We start from the raw sequence: 18,301 nt of genomic DNA, 5'->3' as shown, positions 1-18,301 counted from the left end.
ACAGCCGTAGTAAATGCTTACATAGGACAACAACCCTGTCATGTGGGTACTATTACTATCCCATTTTATGGAAGACAAACTGAGGAATAAAGAGGTTAAATAATGTACTGAAAAATCACATGCCCAGTAAGTGGCAGAGCTAGTCTCTGAACCCAAAGAGTCTTGGTCCGGAGAATGTGCTTTTAACCAGGACACTCTACTACCTCTCAATTTTAGCGATCATAACCAGTATAAAGTATACCCATGACTTTGTGGGATAAAGTTGTGGGACTAAGACCACAAACTTCAGGGACGGTTTTCTATTCTATCTCAGGATTTCCTTGGAAGGAAGACATTTGTCTAGATTTTATATTTATTAGAGGTGAGACTCTTATCTTGTCTCGTATGTATCCTCTGGGGTCTAATAATATCCTCTCATGATGCATTGGTGCTCAGTAGAATGAGTTGAAGTAAACCAAATAATCCCTGTGGTGTTTTCCTCTTGACATAAATTTGTTTGTTGCTGAATGAGGAAGGAACGTGGGAAGGCACAACTCTACCACAAACTCCCAAGAGCAAGTTGGCATTTACTTGTTAATCCTCTTATGGTCAAATACTTTCACCCAATCCTGACTCAGATTTCAAGGCCTGGTTCTTTTCTCTCTTTCTCCTGTGTCTGCTGATCCCAGCCAAGGGAATCTCTTGGTGCTGCTGTCGGCTAGCCAGCTGACAGACCTGGGTTGGAATCTTAGCAGCGGAATGTTCTAGCTGTGTGGCCTTGGGCACATCATCCCATTCTGCCACTCTAAGCTCAGTCCCACCATGTATGAAATGAGGATAATTATCTCAGTTCAGGGAAAACAAAGGGATAGGCATGACTGGGAGACTTAAGACAACACATCTAAACACCTAGCATAGTGCTTGGCACAGGGTAGCTAGGTGCTCAAATGATAGAAACTGATGTTTCAGTTAGACTGTGACTTCCTTGCTTCCTGGGATCATTTCTTACACTTCTTTGTCAAGATTCCATTTCCACTCTCTCCATCCCTCCTCACCCTGAGGGACCTGCCCTCTCCTCACCCTCCTCAACTCCTTCACTCTGCCCCCATTTCCATCACTAAAATCAGTATTTGTTCATTTATTGTTTATTGTGCTTAACCAATATTTGGGATCGTTTTGATTCTGTCCCAGGAGATATTTGGCTATCGGACTCAAGGCTGCCGAAAAAGTCTCTGCCTTGCTGGATCCATCTTCTCATTTGGAATCCTCCCGTTGGTGTTTTACTGGAGACCAGCATGGCACGTCTGGGCACATTGTGTCCCATGTTCCTTGCAAGAAGCAGACACTGTGTTGCTGAGGACAACAGTAAGTGTGTACCTGGTTATGTAGCTGGCATCCCCCTTTTGTTTCTGGACAATGTGTTATGGGATGGCTGGGGGGAGATGTGCATAAGACAGATAGCAGGTGGAGGCTCCAGTCTTCGGTTCCTTAGGTTTCATCACAGCCTTGCATCTAGCAGGATTTCAATAATTTGTGTATGGTCAATAGCAAAGACATGGAACAAACCTAAATGCCCATCAATGATAGACTGGATAAATAAAATGTGGTACATGTACACCATGGAATACTCTGCAGCCATAATAAAGAATGAAATCATGTCCTTTTCAGGACATGGATGGAGCTGAAGCCATTATCCTTAGCAAACTAATGCAGGAACAGAAAATCAAATACCGCATGTTGTCACTTGTAAGTGGGAGCTAAATGATAACACATGGACACATAGAAGGGAACAACACATATTAGGGTCTGTCAGAAGATGGAGGCTGGGAGGAGGGAGAGGATCAGGAAAAACAATTAATAGGTACTAAGCTTAATACACGGGTAACAAAATAATCTGTACAACAAACCCGAAGCAAGTTTACTCATATAACAAACCTGCACATGTTCCCCGATCTTAAAATATAAGTTAAATTAAAAATTGTAGATGGTGAGGTTTGATTAAGAAGAGCTATTTCACAAGATATTTCTTTTAAAGTTGTGAGTTTCGTGAATGCTAGAGCAGGGAACAAACATGTTAATAGCTAAAAATAACAGGAAATGTGAAGTAGTCAAGTCAGGCTATAGGCTACTGAGTTCACACTGACCGTTCCTCTCGATTCCTGACATATCCCACTCCCTGCACTGGAGTGACTACTGAGGAAAAGAAGGAAACGGGTGGGGAGCATCCCTCTGAGGAGGATGCTGTCTGTCCCAGCTGATTGATGAGAGCATGTCACATTCTGCAGATACACTAGGGTAAAAAGTGCAGCCATCTTGCCCTTGAGGTCATTGCCTCTCTCTGTTAATAAAAGCCTCTGGCTTTGGGTGAGTTTCCCTGTATTTCCTTCCATACCAATTCCTCACAGCACTCATGGCACTCAGACAATGTGCATCATCCCTGCGGGACTGTCAGCTTCTCAAAGGAAGTGACCATTTCTAACTGGTTAATTGCTGCACCCCCAGTTCCTGCATGTGGTAGCGATCCTGTTACTATGTGGTGGCTGACAGGCTGAAGTGGATGTTTCTATTAAAGAGAGTGAAAGGACAGTCTCCTAGAGGAATCTCTTCTAGTTGACTTTTACTGAGTGTTTATAAGAATGCATCAGCCCATGGCCCCGAATGACAACCAAATTCTTGATAAATCAACCTCTGTTGGGAGTTTAGCTTCCTTTTATATATTACAATCTCTCTAGATACATATTCTATTTAATGCGGTAAGAGAGGAGGATAGCAATCAGCCTTATAACTGGCCAAAAAGAGATCTAACAGAGGTGAGGCTAAACTCCAGTGAACCTGAGAACTGGAGGAAGTTGGTCTTTGTTGACTTGCTCCATTGGGGCCAGCCTCACCTTTCATTTCTGGATCTTGGTCCCTTCAGGAAATACTTGTTCTATGTTCTAGCTTAGCTGATATGTGAGCCAGGATACAGGTGATAGCTGAGGCATCTTCTCACAAGTTCAATTATAATTTTACTAGAGACTCTTGGAGAATAAGCTTTAAGACTTTAAGGAAGCAAGAGGTTATTGTGGAATAAGAGCAAGTGATATTGGTGATGTTGAGCTGGAGCTGTGCTTCATTGATGCCTCGTGTCATCCTTCCTGAAGACTCACAGGATGTGCACAAAAGAAAAGTGCCTGGCACCCCACATAAGACTTCTTCATTTGATGGGTGAGGAAATGGGGCTAGAGAGGTGACACAATTTCCCCTAGCTCACGTGTGAGTCAGGGGCCTCACCAGGACTAAGTTCCAAGAGTCCTGGCTCCTAGTCAAGGGCTTTTCCATTGAACTGTACTTAGACCAGGGTTCACACACTTCAAATGGCATCAAAATAATCTAGAGAGGCTATCAGAACAGCTTGCTGGGTCTGAGTCCCAGAGATTCTAGTTCATTAGATTTGGATTGAGACCTAAGAATTTGCATTTTAACAGGTTCTCAGGTGATGCTAATGATTCTGGCAAGGGGCCATATTTATAGAAAAACTGCTGTAACTAGTTTGCATTTCCATTTGTGAGCTCACTTGTTCACTTGGTCCTTAGGAGAGAAATAGAGACCTAGACATTTGATGTATGGCTCAGACGGTATATATTTATAATCTGAAAGAGAAGAATCCAGATTTAGTAAAGTGCTATGAGTGGCCCTCCCATACATAGCCTGAGTGCCTTTCTAGGACAGGGGTAAAATTTGCTTTCTGGGGCTCAGAGCAGGGGCATGAGTATGTATGGAAGACTCCATCTTTGGGCCCTTTTATAGATCAGCCCCTCCACGTGAAGTTAAGAATCTATCAGATTATTATTTTCTGGCATGAACATAATTTAACTATACTCTACAAGTCCATCTGTATGCCCTCAACTAGTTCTCAGAGGGTAATGCTTTTGCTACAGTAGAAACAGAACCGCGTTCTGCCTTTCAGGGTCCATCAGCAAGCTCTTCAGATCTGAGATGGTCTGTTCAGCTGAGCTGTGCTCTCTGAGTTGCTGGCAGAGTTATGGCACAGACAAGAATAAGAGGAAATGGGCAAGGAAATGGAAAAGGAAGGGAGGAAAATAGGTAAGAGGAAAATGAAGACAGAGAAAAGAAAAAAATCCATTAAGAGTGAATAAAAAAAGAGTGTCACTAAATGAGGAGATGATGTGTTTTGGGATTTGGAGTCAAACGTTTTGATTTCTTGTCCTACTACTTTAGGTTTGTTACCTAACTTTTTAGGACCTCAATTTCGCCACTTGTAAAATGGGGCTAGTGTGAGAATGAAGGGCTATTGTCTATGCAAAAGGCATTTGCAAACTGTAAAATGCATTATCAAACACCATTTTGATTGTGTGTGTGTGTGTCATTGCTCAAGCCATTCCAAAAGTGCTTTCTATACAAAAGAGCTTGCTATGCACAAGGTGCACCCATGTCTAATGGTCTTGCTTATCTGGATGACGTGCCTTTTCCTAATTACCCACGAGCCTGGCATTCCCCTCTGGGACAATGGACATGAGGGAAGGTTTTCTGTGACTGGGAGTCTCCAGCTCTCATCCGTACTCAGTCGGGTGATCTCTCCTAGTTGCGTGTAGCCAGCTTTGCAAGTGGACATATACTGGAAAGACTCAAAAAAGCTTTGGTGCCCCTGGGAGCTGCATTCCATCATCCTGCCTCTTTCTTTGCATCTTTGACAGTCTATCAAGCCCCTGTTGAATTTCACTGCACCTCCACAGCTAATCAGAGCAGTCTAAGCTGGCTTCAATCTTGCCTTTTTCATCTTGATTTCAACTTTAATTTTTAATTACCTGCTCTCGTGTGTCATTTTAAATGGATCTGCTATGCCAGAGACTCTCCAAATAAATGAGGTTCTAAATTAGTCTTTAGGTAATTAGACAAGAACTCAATTATTTCAAACATTCTTACTATCTGAGACTTAGATAAAAATAAGCTTTGGGCACCAATAGTTTAAAAGTTTGCTGCTAGGTTATTTGCATTAAAATGACATCTTTAAAAGATTTTATTTGAATTATATTACAATAGCTGGACTGTGACGATTTTTCATTAAGGAGGTCTGGATGACTCCTACCTGAAAATGTGTTGTATATCTGTTCTTCATGTTATTAAAAAATCAGTACTTGCTATTTATCATCAATCTCACACTGGTAAGATTACAGATCATTATCACAGTTACTGATTAGGCAGTCATTTCTTGACATTAAAAAAAAAAAAGACCATGATGTACTGACTGAAAGTCTAGAGTACACAGTTTGTTTTCAGTTCTTCTTCTCTTATTAAGGACTCCGAGAGATTTTTCCAAAAGATAAGAGTAATTAGGTTTTTATTTTATAATTTTAAAAGCGGCATTCTGTTCATTATTCATCTACTTCTGATTTTTAACCAATATCAGTAGCAATGCCACGTTTCTATGCAAACGACATGATTTATATGCATTGTTTTGAATTCAGATGCTCCTGATGATTTTCATAGCTTCCGTCTTTATTGTAATTACAAACACATTTTTCCCCCATTGTCATTGTAGGTTACATGTTGTCAAAGACCCATGATGTGCAGAGGAGAGCTTTGTGATGATTAGCAATGCGGCCTGACTCAAAGCACTTCCGTTTGATGTTTTAATGGGGAGTATCTTCGCTTCAGTTTCAATTAAAGATGTCAGGGCTTGGAGCGTTAGTTCAAAAACTTAGAGGCTCTGCAAATCAGCCACGCAAATGTCATCTTAAAGTCTGCTAGTGTACCAGTATTCTTGTCAGGCGGCAGCATCTGTGTTCACGGGGTCCCTTACCTCCTCTCCTCCCCGCTCCTCCTCTGCAACTTGGTCTCTCACAGCCCATGTTCCCCACACCAGGACCAGTTTCTACTGGAACAAGACACTGTTTTGTGCCTGCTTTTACCCATAAAGTTTCTTCTGATAATTCCTTCCCTCCTCCATTCATGCATGCATTCATTCACTTATGTTTTCAGTGAGTTAGTATTTACTACGCACCAACCATGTACCAGACATTGGCATAGGCCCTGGGAATATAACTATGAGCAAAACAGATGGAAATCCTTGTCCTTACAGAGTGATTTTCTAGTGAGGAGTCAACACACACACATGCTTTTCTTTCTCAAGTAAATGTAGAAAGTAGGTGTTGTCTCTACTTGTTAAATTCTCCTCATTCCTCAGCCACATATCACCTTCTCTGTTAAGTCTTTGTTGATTCATTCTTTGCGCCAGTTCAGAAGGGAGGGAGTCAATCGCCTGTCCGGCATTAGCTCTGTGTTTTCATTTGTGACTGCTGTAGTGCTTTTTATCTTGTATTAAAATACTATTCACTTTACAGTTTATAAGTCAGTATGTCATTGATTATTTAATTCTCATAACAACCCTGGAAAATGGCCATTATCATCTCCATTTTACAGATGAGGATACAAAGAGGCCAAGTGACTTTACAACCCAGTAAATATCAAAACCAGGCTTTCCTTTCTTATGTCTCTCTTTTTTTTTTATACATTTGAGGAGCACACGTTGTATGCCAGCCAACAGTGCTGGCTCACAGGCAAGTGTGTGAGTGTGTATGTGATTAATAAAACCAGGGTTCTTGACCTCATGGAGTTAATCACATCACTACACAAATAAATGTAAAAATCCACCTCTTAAAAGTACTCCTTAGGATAGGTTCATGGTTATGGTAGGATTATATAATAGAGATTTGTCCAAGTCAAAGCAGTCAGGGAAGGCTTTCTGAGCACCAAAGGATAAGAGTTAAAAGGTGATGGTGGCTGCTGGGGGCAGGCTCATGGAGAGTGATGCAGGTGGACGGAATATGGGGGCAAAGAACTTAAACCTAAGACTTTCTCTAAGTCCTGGGTCTTTTTTTTCTCACGGTGCTGGATTCCTTTTTGTGGCTTTTGATCCTTTAAAATTATAAGCTTTCTATTCCTGGAACTTCTCAGCTTTTTTTTTTTTTTTTCCTGGACAGTCTAGATTATAAGCTTTTTGAAGACAGTGATTGTGGTATACATTTCATTCCCCATGGCACCTAGCACATGGCCACAGCAGGGCTTAGTTATTTAATTTAATTTAATACGTTGAATTAAGTTGAATCTATAATAAATAGTCTCACTGTTTCTACCAGAATTTTATCTCAAGGATGCTAAAGTGGAATGTCACAGTTGAGAAAGAGAATATAGCATTATGTTTCTTTCAGGTACACATTCCCACTTCTGAATCCTGCTTTCCTACCCACTCCCCAACTCAGTCCCATTTCAACCTGGTCTTTCATTAGACATCTCACCACAAATCTCTGAGATTCTGTGAGCTGGCCTCTGAGAAATGACTCAATGTTGAGATAAATCGTTTTCAGACTATTATCCTTTATAATATTACGATTTAACAGTTTGCAAAGTATTTACATATAGTTGTCTCATTTGGTCCTTACCAGTAGAGATTATTTTTCTCCCATTTTTACAGATGGAGGCATAGAGAAATTAAACAAAATTCTCAGGGTCCTATAGCCGTAAGATGAGAGTTGAACTAGAGTTGGAACTAGAGATCGAATTACTCTCTGTCCAGTGACCAGATTCTACAGAGGCAGCATTGTGAAGTGGTTTAAGAATAAACTCTAGATTCTGAGTACCTGGATTTGATTCCCAGCACTGCTCTTGACCTTGGGCAGTGTATTTGCCTGCTAGGCTTCTATAGCAGAATACCACATACCGGGTTTTGCTGAAACAACAGAAATGTATTGTTTTGTAGTTCTGGGAGCTGAAAGTCTAAGATCTAGGGCCAGCAGAGTTGGTTTCTGGTGAGGCATCTCTTCCTGGCTTGAAGAAGGCTGTCTTCTCACTGTGTCTTCATGGGGTCTTTTCTCTGTGCTCTTGCATGCCTGGTGTCTCTTCATCTCATATGGACATTAGTCCTATTGGATTAGTGTGTACCCTTATGGCCTCATTCAACATTAATTACCTTCTTAAAGGCTTTATCTCCAAATATGTTGGAGGTGAGGGGTTCACCATGAGAATTTTAAGGGACACAACTCAATTCATAACAGGCAGGTTATTTAACCTCTTTTTGCCTCCATTTTTTTTCTGTTAACCGGGGCTAATGATAATACCTATCTTCTTGTGAGAACTAAGAATGTGATATGTGTAAAGTTCTGAAATAAAGACTGTTTGGCATACAGGCATTCCATGGGCATTAGTCAACTTTTTACTATACACTATATCTCCAGAAGTTTCAGACAATGAACCAGCTAATCCACTGCTCCATTTCCCCTCAGAAAACAACTACAAAAATAAGCAAGCCCCAAATCCCGATCCTTCCAAAAAAATGTATGCTGAGTTTTCTAGATTTCCTTGTTTTGTACACTAACAAAAACATAGCCTTTGCTTTGTTAATAACCTCATTGTGTTGTCCCTCCCTCCTCTTTTTTTTTTGGACAACATATACTGAGATAATAATTGTGAGAATTTCTCCAAAACTTAGAACTTTATGTATCTTATAACTAAATCCTATATTCTAGCCAATGTCAACTTTTTTCCAACTAAAAAACATTGGGAATATGAGGTCAGGATGTTAAGAGCATCAATGAGTCTGGCCAAGAGAGGGAAAAAGAAAGAAAAAAATGATAGATGTAAAAATGAAAGAATTTTACCAAAGTTATGGGTCTATAAAGGCAGTGCAGCATTTTAGAATAGCCTGAGAAATTTATTATTACATTCTCCATAATCTTCTAGGTATTTCACCTGAGCTAGAGTTCAGCCTTTTAGCATTGCAATGTATCCATCTCCAGGAGAAAATTACTCATTTTCTAATGTCTCATTGGAACTTTGAAATGGGTTCTTTTTAAGGCAAGCTCAGAACTACATTTTTTTGTGTAGTGAACTATACAAGAGAGGTCACAGCATTGGCCTGAACTTGAAGTGACCATTATATTGCTTTTAAATTTCAAGGGATGAGGTTCTTATTGTAAAAGGATAGAATTAGGTAAGCAAGATGTGTTAGTCTGTTCTCACGCTGCTAATAAAGACATACCCAAAACTGGGTAATTTATAAAGCAAAGAGATTTAATTGACTCACAGTTCAGCATGGCTGGGAAGGCCTCAGGAAACTTACAATCATGGTGGAAGGGGAAGCAAACATGTCCTTCTTCACATGCTGGCAGCAAGGAGAAGTGCCAAGCAAAAGGGTGAAAGCCCCTTATAAAGCCATCAGATCTTGTGATAACTCACTCACTATCATGAGAACAGCATGAGTGTAACTGCCCCCATGATGAAATTACCCTCCACTGGATCCCTCCCATGACATGAGGGGATTATGGGAACTACAATTCAAGAGGAGATTTGGATGGGGACACTGCCAAAACATATCATGAGACAGCTTGCTTCATTAAAATCTAAAAGTTTATCTGGCATTTCCAGGGTCAGAAAGTACAAAGCCACAGGAAATAAAAAATGTCCAGGTTTCTTCCTCTGTTTTTCAGTCCAGGTCAAACACTTGTCCTTTGTATACATTCGACTTTTGAAATGCACTCTTGAATTTTTGTAAAACCTATTTTTTTAGAGTTCAAGGACTGATCCAGTTAATATTTTTGATAAAAAGGAGGTAGAGCCTTCTCAATGAGACCTGAGGTGTAAAAAGTCCAGATTTGCCAGGCAAGCACTTTGCATTATTTGCATTATAAACCAATTATTTAAAATGGTAGCTCCTCCGGTACATTTAAGTATTTTACAAATCATTACCTGCTTTGAAGAGAGCTGGGAAACAGACTAAAGTAGAAGAAGCCATTTACAGGTAAAGATGCTGCTTTTCCAAAAAGGAAAAATTGAGAGACTTTTAGAGTTTCCTCAAAGGGAGAATAAGTTTCTACTTACAGAAAGATCTCAGAAACAACATGCTATGAAAAATGAGGCACAGAGCTATACCATTTGTTGCCTCCCTGCTATGGGCCAAACCTTGGATCAGACACATTATGTATACTTCATTTAATCCTTCAAACATCCATGAAATTTGGTATTATCTCCATTTTCTAAATAAAGAAAATTAGCTTCAGACAGTTGTAAGACAGTTTAGAGCTGGGATTTGAGTTCAGGCCTCAAGCCTGTGCTCTTTCCGTATTGGACAACTCCAAAATGAAAACAGAGAAGTCAATGATTTTGCCTGAAGTGACCACTTCACACTGGTATACTTTCCTTCCATTTCTTTGCTTTTTTTCCTTAAAAAGCTGGGTGATTTGACAGAGTCCTCAACAGGATAGTATACAAGAGAGAAATCAGTGTCACTCCCCTACTCTAAGCAAAAGGGTCATCTAGCTGTCCTATCTTTTATTTTTTCTATAGAATTCTACTTTGTATCATACAGAATTATGAGTTATTGGGATTGGGAGTAAATGGGGATGGTAGGAAATGAGCTTAAAGGCAAATATATCCAAGTACCTTTGATTTGGTAATATTATGAGCTATAAGAAGAGATAGGTGTATAGATGAATGTCAGTTTTTAATACACACTTAGACTAAGGCATACAGTTGGTGCACTGGATTAATATGGCCTTTGAGAACTGGACACTTTTCTTTTCCCTCTTTAGGCATTACAGTCTGGAGGTCTGTCTGCTTTCACACAGGGCCAGAGGGTGACAGCTTGATTTCAGGAATTAGATTCTATGCTGTCAGGAGAGCAGAGATTGTGAGAAACTGGATACTATTTGTCACTTGGTACAGAATTCAAGGTGATTTTTACATGCAAGCCATAGACACCATGGGACAACTTGTTGAAATAAAGAGGAAGGGACCAAGATTTGGAATGGAAAGATCTGGACTCAGGTCTCAGTTTTATTCCTACTACCAATTTCAGACTGGCTTGAGCAATTCTTAGCCTTGCTGATGGTCAGTTTTCTCATCTGCAAAATGGAGATAATTATAATACCAACATTGGAGAACTGTAAGCCTAAAATAAGATAACATAACAAAATTTCTACAAACTGCTATGTAATCATATGAAAATTAGTTGTTAATATTATTTTAATTCACTGGAGACGATTAATAGTTGCTGTCTTCCTAATTGTCCCTACTTGGTGGCCAGAGGTCTCTGGTCTTGATGGCTCTTTTATAATTTGTGTTCCTATTTACCTATAAATTATACATTTTCTTACCAAATTTTTCATTGAAACTATGTTTTTTAGCAGTTCCAGTTCAGGCTCGACATAAAAATGGCAGTCCAATCAAATTATATTTTTTAGCAAAATGTAGAATAAAGTGGAAGGTTAGAGGGGACTCTGGAGGAGGCAAGCAAGAGTGGGGATGTGACTGTTAAGTCCCTGCTCTAATAGTTACCAAGTATGTCTTTCTTTCCTTGCCAACTAAATGGGAGAATAATTAACTGTAACAATTCCATAGGGTTTTTGACATTAAATGAAATAATACATATCTGGCATTATGTGCTTAGAACATAGTAAGTGTGAAACAAATACTAAATATTATTAGAAATGGAAAGTTCTTACTTAAAAACTGCTTTGATAAAGTCAAAAGCAAAGCTATATAATGCTAAACTATGTCAAAGTTTGTTCAAGAGAGTTGGTTGCCTATTCTACCATACCTAGACCATGTCTATCATCAGATCAGTGGCTTAGTCATTGAAAATTTAGCTCCCTTCCACCATTCTTAGGCTCATCATTCTTAACTCCATACAATTTGATTTGAATTGATTTAGTCACCTTTTTTTTAAATCCACAGGGTAACAGCCAATTACACTGGCTTTTAAAATTGATTAATTAATTAACATTTGAATTTCTATTAAGGTTATTTTCCCCTCTTGTTGGCTTCCTTCCTTTCTTCATCTCTCTCTCTCTCTCTCTCACACACACACACACACACACAAACACACACGCGCATGCACACAGAACCTGTGCTAAGCCTGGCTGAAGTGCAGACATGCGTCATACACAGTTCCTACCCACAGTCCAAGAGAAGTGGTAAGGTGGATAGGCAAAGGGTAAAATGTGGTAGGAATCTTGAGTATCCTGATGATTTAGAGGAGAGATCACCCAGAGTAATTAGAGAGGTTCTCAGGACATGAACTCTGAGCTGGACAAGAACTCTGAGCTGGACCCTGAAGGATAGTAGAATCCAGCCATGTAAAGACTCAAGGAGAAGAGAGAAGAATGTGTACTACAGGCTAAGGAAGCAGCAGGAGCAAAGGCATACAGATGGTTTTCTCTTAGGAGGACGAATATAAGAGATTAGCTACAATGATTGTATCTTCCCCTCTCTGCCTTTTGCAGAGTCAGCTAGGGCACTCTTCATAGCAAAAATGGGTGTGGTGGTGGAGACAATTCCCAACTCTGACCTACATTTCCCAAGCATCAAATTGTTCCCACGTTTGACTTTTTCCGTTATACTTCTTGAATCCTGAGGTTTATCAGTCATCTGAGTGGGTTTTATGTTTAGTATTTACCTATTCAGATAATAACCACTGTCAAATCGGTCTCTAAGGGACCATTGTGGTATCTGTTTCTCAATCCTGTGCTTCTCCCTCTAATTTTACTCCGTGATGAAGTAATCAGTGAACTGCAAAGGGAAGCAGTTTTAATTTGGGTCATGCAATAAGGTGCCATCTTCAACCCCACCTGTGCTAACATCTTGGCAATTACCTTGGGCAGGTTCAGTCCATGGATTCAGTCTTTTTCATCCATTCTTCAGACTCTAACTGAGCAGGTCTCAGTGCTCCACATGAATGGGAGATAAGGAACAATAAAACGTGGTCCCTACATTCCAGGTAGTCTAGAAGAACTAAAAAAAGTGATTAAGAGCACAAGAGAAGGACACTTAACATTTTTTTGGAGTTAACGAAGTGACAGGTTTTTTTCGTTTTTTGTTTTTTTTCTGTTGGAGGAAGGGTGTTAATGAGGCTGTTCTGTAGGAGGTGGAATTTGAGTTAAGCCTTGAAAGATGGGGATGGTTATCAGGTCATGGGCTGAAAGGTGATTGAAAGGTGATAGGGTGAACTAGTTCTTACCTGCGAATGAGCCTCCTGATTCTCAAGCTTTGTTATGTGTCAGTGCCTCATCTTCATATCCAGATTCCTCAGTCAATGATGACAGGTCTTTTTCCCTCAAGGTTCTAGATCCATCATCTTTCAGAGACAAACCATTCTGTCTAGAGTGTTCACTATGCCAAACACTTACAGAATTATATTAAAATGATGTTTCTCAGGTGGAATTGTAGCCTGCTGACCTCTCTTAACTTCATGGGGGTTTTGATGTCTATCTCCTCAGGATGAATTCCAAATTTACTCTTGGAAAAAGGTAATATGGATCTACCTGTCAGCATTAAACAGCGCCTTTGGTCTCACTCCTGGCCACCCTCTCATTACAGATGAGGAGTGTATCATAAATAGAGCCATAAGAAAGCCAGACCTAAAGGTAAGTAAACTTATGGCTACTGCTGATGTCAGAGAGATTTAATCTTTTTTCCCCTCAAGTATAAAGTTAAATGTAGCTCCTCCACGATGCCAATCCTCATTTGATAGTGTATATTTAAAACGTGAACTTTGGAGCCAGACCGTCCAAATCTCAGCTTCCTCCTTCTACATAGTGCAACCATTGATCTTAACTCTGCTGAGCCTGTTTTCTCATCTACAAAATGATGATAATAATGTCTATTTCTAATATTAATTGATAAAATTCAATAAATTTAGAAATACAAAGATTAAAGTAGTTCCAGGTATATAGCAGATGCTCAATACATACTTGCTCTATTTTCTTTTCCTTTTGTTAGAGGTAGGATCTCACTATGTTGCCCAGGCTGGAGTGCAGTGGCTATTCACAGGTGCATGATTATAATACACTACAGCCTCAAACTCCTGGGCTCAAGTGATCCTCCTGCCTCAGCCTCCCTAGTAGCTGGGATTGCAGGCATGTACCGCCCAGCCCAGCTCTTACATATTAGCTCTTAATAGTATTGTTCCCCATATTACAATCTATGTAACAGGGTTAATCTTATAGTAAAAGTAATCACCCAGGAATATCCCAGGAGGTTTGCTTATGCCTGCAAAAATGACCTTATTTGAATTCTTGTCATTCAAATGTATTTGGGTTGCTCCCTCTTCACCCTATTAAATTAGTTCTGCTTGGATTATCACTAGTTAACATTCATATTAAAAACATTTTATAGGACAGAATGTTTTGTCTTACATTTATGTATGTGTGGTCAGCTGTTTAAATTAGTTTTATGAGCTCAAGGTTAGTTATTTAAAGTAATAGAAGTAAATTACGAGCAATTTTCCTATTGTCAATTGTTATCACCTGGTCACCCAGTTGTCTTTTTTTTTTTTTTTTTTTTTTAAATGGAGTTTCACTCTTGTTGCCCAGGATGGAGTGCAATGGCGCTGTCTTGGCTCACTGCAACCTCCACCTCCCGGGTTCAAGCAATTCTCCTGCCTCAGCCTCCCAAGTAGCTGGGATTACAGGTACCTGCTACCACACCCAGCTAATTTTTGTGTTTTTAGTAGAGACGGAGTTTCACCATGTTGGCCAGGCTGGTCTTGAACTCCTGACCTCAGGTGATCCATCAACCTCAGCCTCCCAAAGTGCTGGGATTACAGGGGTGAGCCACTGCACCCCACCCACTCAGTTGTCTTAGCTGCCTAAATAAACAAAAACAAAGGAGGTCAAGTACCTCGAAATAATAGTTTCCCTAATCTGTTAGATGTCCATTCACCTGGAGAAGTAAGCTTCCCAGATAGCCTATGTTCTCATAGTTTTATTGCTCTGAAATTCTAGCATCTTTAGTAGCATCAAATAAATAAGTGGACAGATAAATGAAGAAATGGCCAAGTCAACACACAGAATTGTAGGAGAGGCAGGGGTCTTGAAATGGAAAGTTGTGATAGGTGTACTGTCTTCATTTACCAGCTATGGCATAGGCAGTTTTGTTAGTTACTGCCTCTCTGGTCTTGAGTTTCTTATTTATGAAATAAAAGTAATACCCCTTCTTTGCCTTTCTCAGGGCTGTTATGAACATACAATGAGACGATGGATATTAAGGTCATTTGTGAACTTCAATGAGCTATGCTAGTAACAAAACTTTCATTAAAGTCAGAGGAGCTGTCATGGGCTCATCCTTGATGACAATAACAACATTATTAAGAGGGTAACCATTTAGGGGCATTTAAAGGAGGGGTCTCCAACCCCCAGACTACCGATTGGTGCCCTGTCCGTGGCCTGTTAGGAACCAGGCCGCACAGCAGGAGGTGAGCTGCCGCAAGCCGGCGAGCTAATTACCGCCTGAGTTCTGCCTCCTGTCAGGTCAGCAGCAGCATGAGATTCTCATAGGAGTGAAATCCTTAATATTGTGAACTGTGCATGTGAGGGATCTAGGTTACAGTGCTCTTTATGAGAATCTAATGATTGCCTGATGATCTGAAACCATCACCGCATCCCCAATATTCGCAAAAAAATTCTCTTCCACAAAACCGGTCCCTGCTGCCAAAAAGGTTGGAGATCGCTGGTTTAAAGGAAGTCTGAAGACTACAGCAAAGAATTATGTCAGGTTTGGAAACAGGCTAAGAGGAGATGCTAAGGACCATCTTGTAGGATTGCAGGCAAAGCTGACACCCAGTGCTTAACCTGTTAAACAGGATGCTCTTGTAACATGTTCTAACAAGAAATTATAAGCAGAAAGCCCAGGGAGAGGAAATCTTCCTTATTCCTGAGCAGAAAGATGAAATTCACCCCGCAGCAGATATTTGGTTTCCTAATTGGTGTTTCCTGGTCTGAATTTCCAGGAAATGGGCAAATAAACTTCATCTCTTGCAAATATTGTACTTAACATCCTCTTACCAGCTTCCAGAGACTCTGAGAGTGATGGGGGAAGCAGATAAACTCCTGGCAGAGATGTTTTCTCCTGGGGGAATCTCAAATATACTCAAAAGGTCTAGGATGGAGCCATTCTTCTCACTCTGTGAGGAATGGCTTAATAAATTGTCAGAAGATAATGGAATTTTCTATTTTCTGGCCCGAGGTAAAACTTATCAGTAGCCTCTTTATTTCTCATTATTGCTGCCTTCATCTACAGATGTTTCATGTCTATTATGTTTTATACATTTTTCAACCTCAGTGTGTGGTTTCTGCCTCTTGATAAGAGGTTCTCGAATTGATCAGGGGCCTCACATTGGAACCACAATTTGTCCTTTAAAATATTTCTAACACAGATTTTTGCATTTATATAATTAATAAGTAGATAGCCATCACTTTATACAGCTTGAATCCTGAAGTCAATGGATTTTCAGATTTTCCTTTGGGACTAGCTTGAATATGATATCCCTTGAGAGATTGAACTCTGGAGCCAGATGGGCTGGAGTTCAAATTCCTGGCAAGTTACTTAAGCAAAATGAACTTCAGGTGCAAAGTGAAGAGGAAAATAATATCTGCCCTACCACAGGATGATGGAAAAGACTAAACAAAACGTGAAAAGTCCTAACATGCCCCAAAAATAGTAGCTGTGATTACAATCCTGCTCTATTTGCAAAATTGCAAAGAATACTGAAGAGAAAAGTAAATTGTGAGGCAAGATGCTTGAGATTCCAACATGTGTCATGATGGCTAACACACCCTAGAGCCTGTCATTTACAAATATTTCCTTTGCAGATTGTGAAATCTGCAAATTAGAGAGAGATTGTGTGTCATTCCTACTGGCAATTCATTCTAAATTGGCAATAAGATATAATTTTTAAATGCATTATGTTGCAACCAACCTTGCTGAAATAAATCCATTCTATAAAATAAAAAAATACAGCATTTTACATGCTATTTGGTAACTTTGAATGTCTCTGTGTGTGTATATGCACACGTGCACATGTGTACCCGCACATACACCTATTGCATAGAGTTAACATTCATTTTTGGTAACCTAGACCTTGGAGCTAAGGGATTTAAACTGCATTTCTAGTTGATATGATTTTACAAAGCTTTCATTCATTTATTTAATAAAAAATGTATTGAGCACTTATTTTGTGCCAGCTATATGGTCTTTCCAGTTTTAAAATGTATCTAATGACTATAATATTCTTGAGCATAGAATATCTAGAGAGAAGCTGAGGTAGAATATAGACAATCTGTCCAATTGAATAAATTTATTCATGGGGAAACTGAAACACAGAAAAATTTAGTTGAAGTTCTCAAATAGGAATTTAGCAGAGCAGCTACAAAAGGAAGCTCTAGACACTGTTCCTCAACTTTGGCTGCACATTAAAATTACCTGAGGAAAATTAAAAATATTTATGCCCAGAATGCACCACAGATAAATTAAATCAGAATCCTTAAGGGTGGGGCCAGACAGCAGTCTTTTTCAAAGCTCCCCAGATGATTCCAATGAGCAGCTTGAGAGTATAATAACCATTGCTCTGTGACAATATGGCAGTCTCACTCTTTCTCTTTGTGTTTAGTTAGGTCATCAGTTCACGGAAATTCACATTCACATATGAACTTGCTTAAAGAATCAGAAGCAAGAACACACAATTGTCATAAGCGTCAACCCTTCCCTTTTCTCCCACTGCCAACAGTCTCAGACCCTCACTTCCTTTTTTTTTTTTTGTAATAACCTCCTCTTTGTTCTTTAGTATTTGCTGCCAGCCTAATCTTTTTCAGTATTTTAGTATCTTTTTCTTTTCTTTTTTTTTTTTTACTGGTTTAATCTGGCTACCAGGATTTTTAAAATTTTGTTTTTAATTGACACATAATAATTGTACATATTTATGGAGTACAGTGTGATATTTTGATACATGTATACATTATGTATAAATCAAATTAGGATATTTGCATATCTGTCACCTCATAGGTTTATCACCTCTTTGTGGTGATAATATTCAAAATCCTCTCTTCTAGCTATTTTGGAATATACAATACAATATTATTAAACATAGTCACCCTGCTCTGCAAAAGAACAGAATTTATTCCTTCTATCTAACTATAACTTTGTACTGTTGACCAACCTTCCTCTATCCCATTGTCTATGCTATTCCCCCAGCCTCTGACAGCCAATATTCTACTCTCTACTTCTATGACGTCACCTTTTTTAGATTTCACAAATGAGTAAGATCCTGCAGTATTTGCCTTATTGTGTCTTGTTTATTTCATTTTACATCCCTTCAAAGTTCATCCACATTGTCAAAATTGACAGAATTTCCTTCTTTTTAGGGCCAAATAACATTCCACAAAGAAAATGTACATGTACATTTTCTTTATCCATTCATCCATTGATAGACCCTTAGGTTAATTCCATATCTTGGCTATTGTGACTAGTACTGCAATAAACATGAGAGTGTAGA

The 18,301-nt window shown here is 39.4% G+C and overlaps 1 protein-coding gene and 1 long non-coding RNA gene across 2 annotated transcripts in view; one reads left to right on the top strand and one right to left on the bottom strand.

The window, feature by feature from the left end:
• ATP13A4 (ATPase 13A4) overlaps window positions 1–18,301 on the top strand; it is a 203,815-nt gene that overhangs the window by 84,582 nt on the left and 100,932 nt on the right. The window contains exons 5-6 of the mRNA XM_024244544.3: window positions 1,171–1,344; window positions 13,251–13,397. Coding sequence (XP_024100312.2) covers window positions 1,171–1,344; window positions 13,251–13,397 — 321 coding nt within the window. The remainder of the gene's footprint in view (window positions 1–1,170; window positions 1,345–13,250; window positions 13,398–18,301) is intronic.
• LOC129058761 (uncharacterized) lies at window positions 1,130–13,110 on the bottom strand. Its single transcript, XR_008524119.1, has 3 exons — window positions 12,992–13,110; window positions 12,627–12,765; window positions 1,130–1,491 (listed from the first exon to the last, which is right to left on the bottom strand). It is a non-coding gene; the product is annotated as an uncharacterized LOC129058761 (long non-coding RNA).

This window comes from Pongo abelii, chromosome 2, assembly GCF_028885655.2.
Source record: "Pongo abelii isolate AG06213 chromosome 2, NHGRI_mPonAbe1-v2.0_pri, whole genome shotgun sequence".
Classification (NCBI taxonomy): domain Eukaryota; kingdom Metazoa; phylum Chordata; class Mammalia; order Primates; family Hominidae; genus Pongo; species Pongo abelii.
This window is presented reverse-complemented; position numbering and strand designations above follow the sequence as displayed.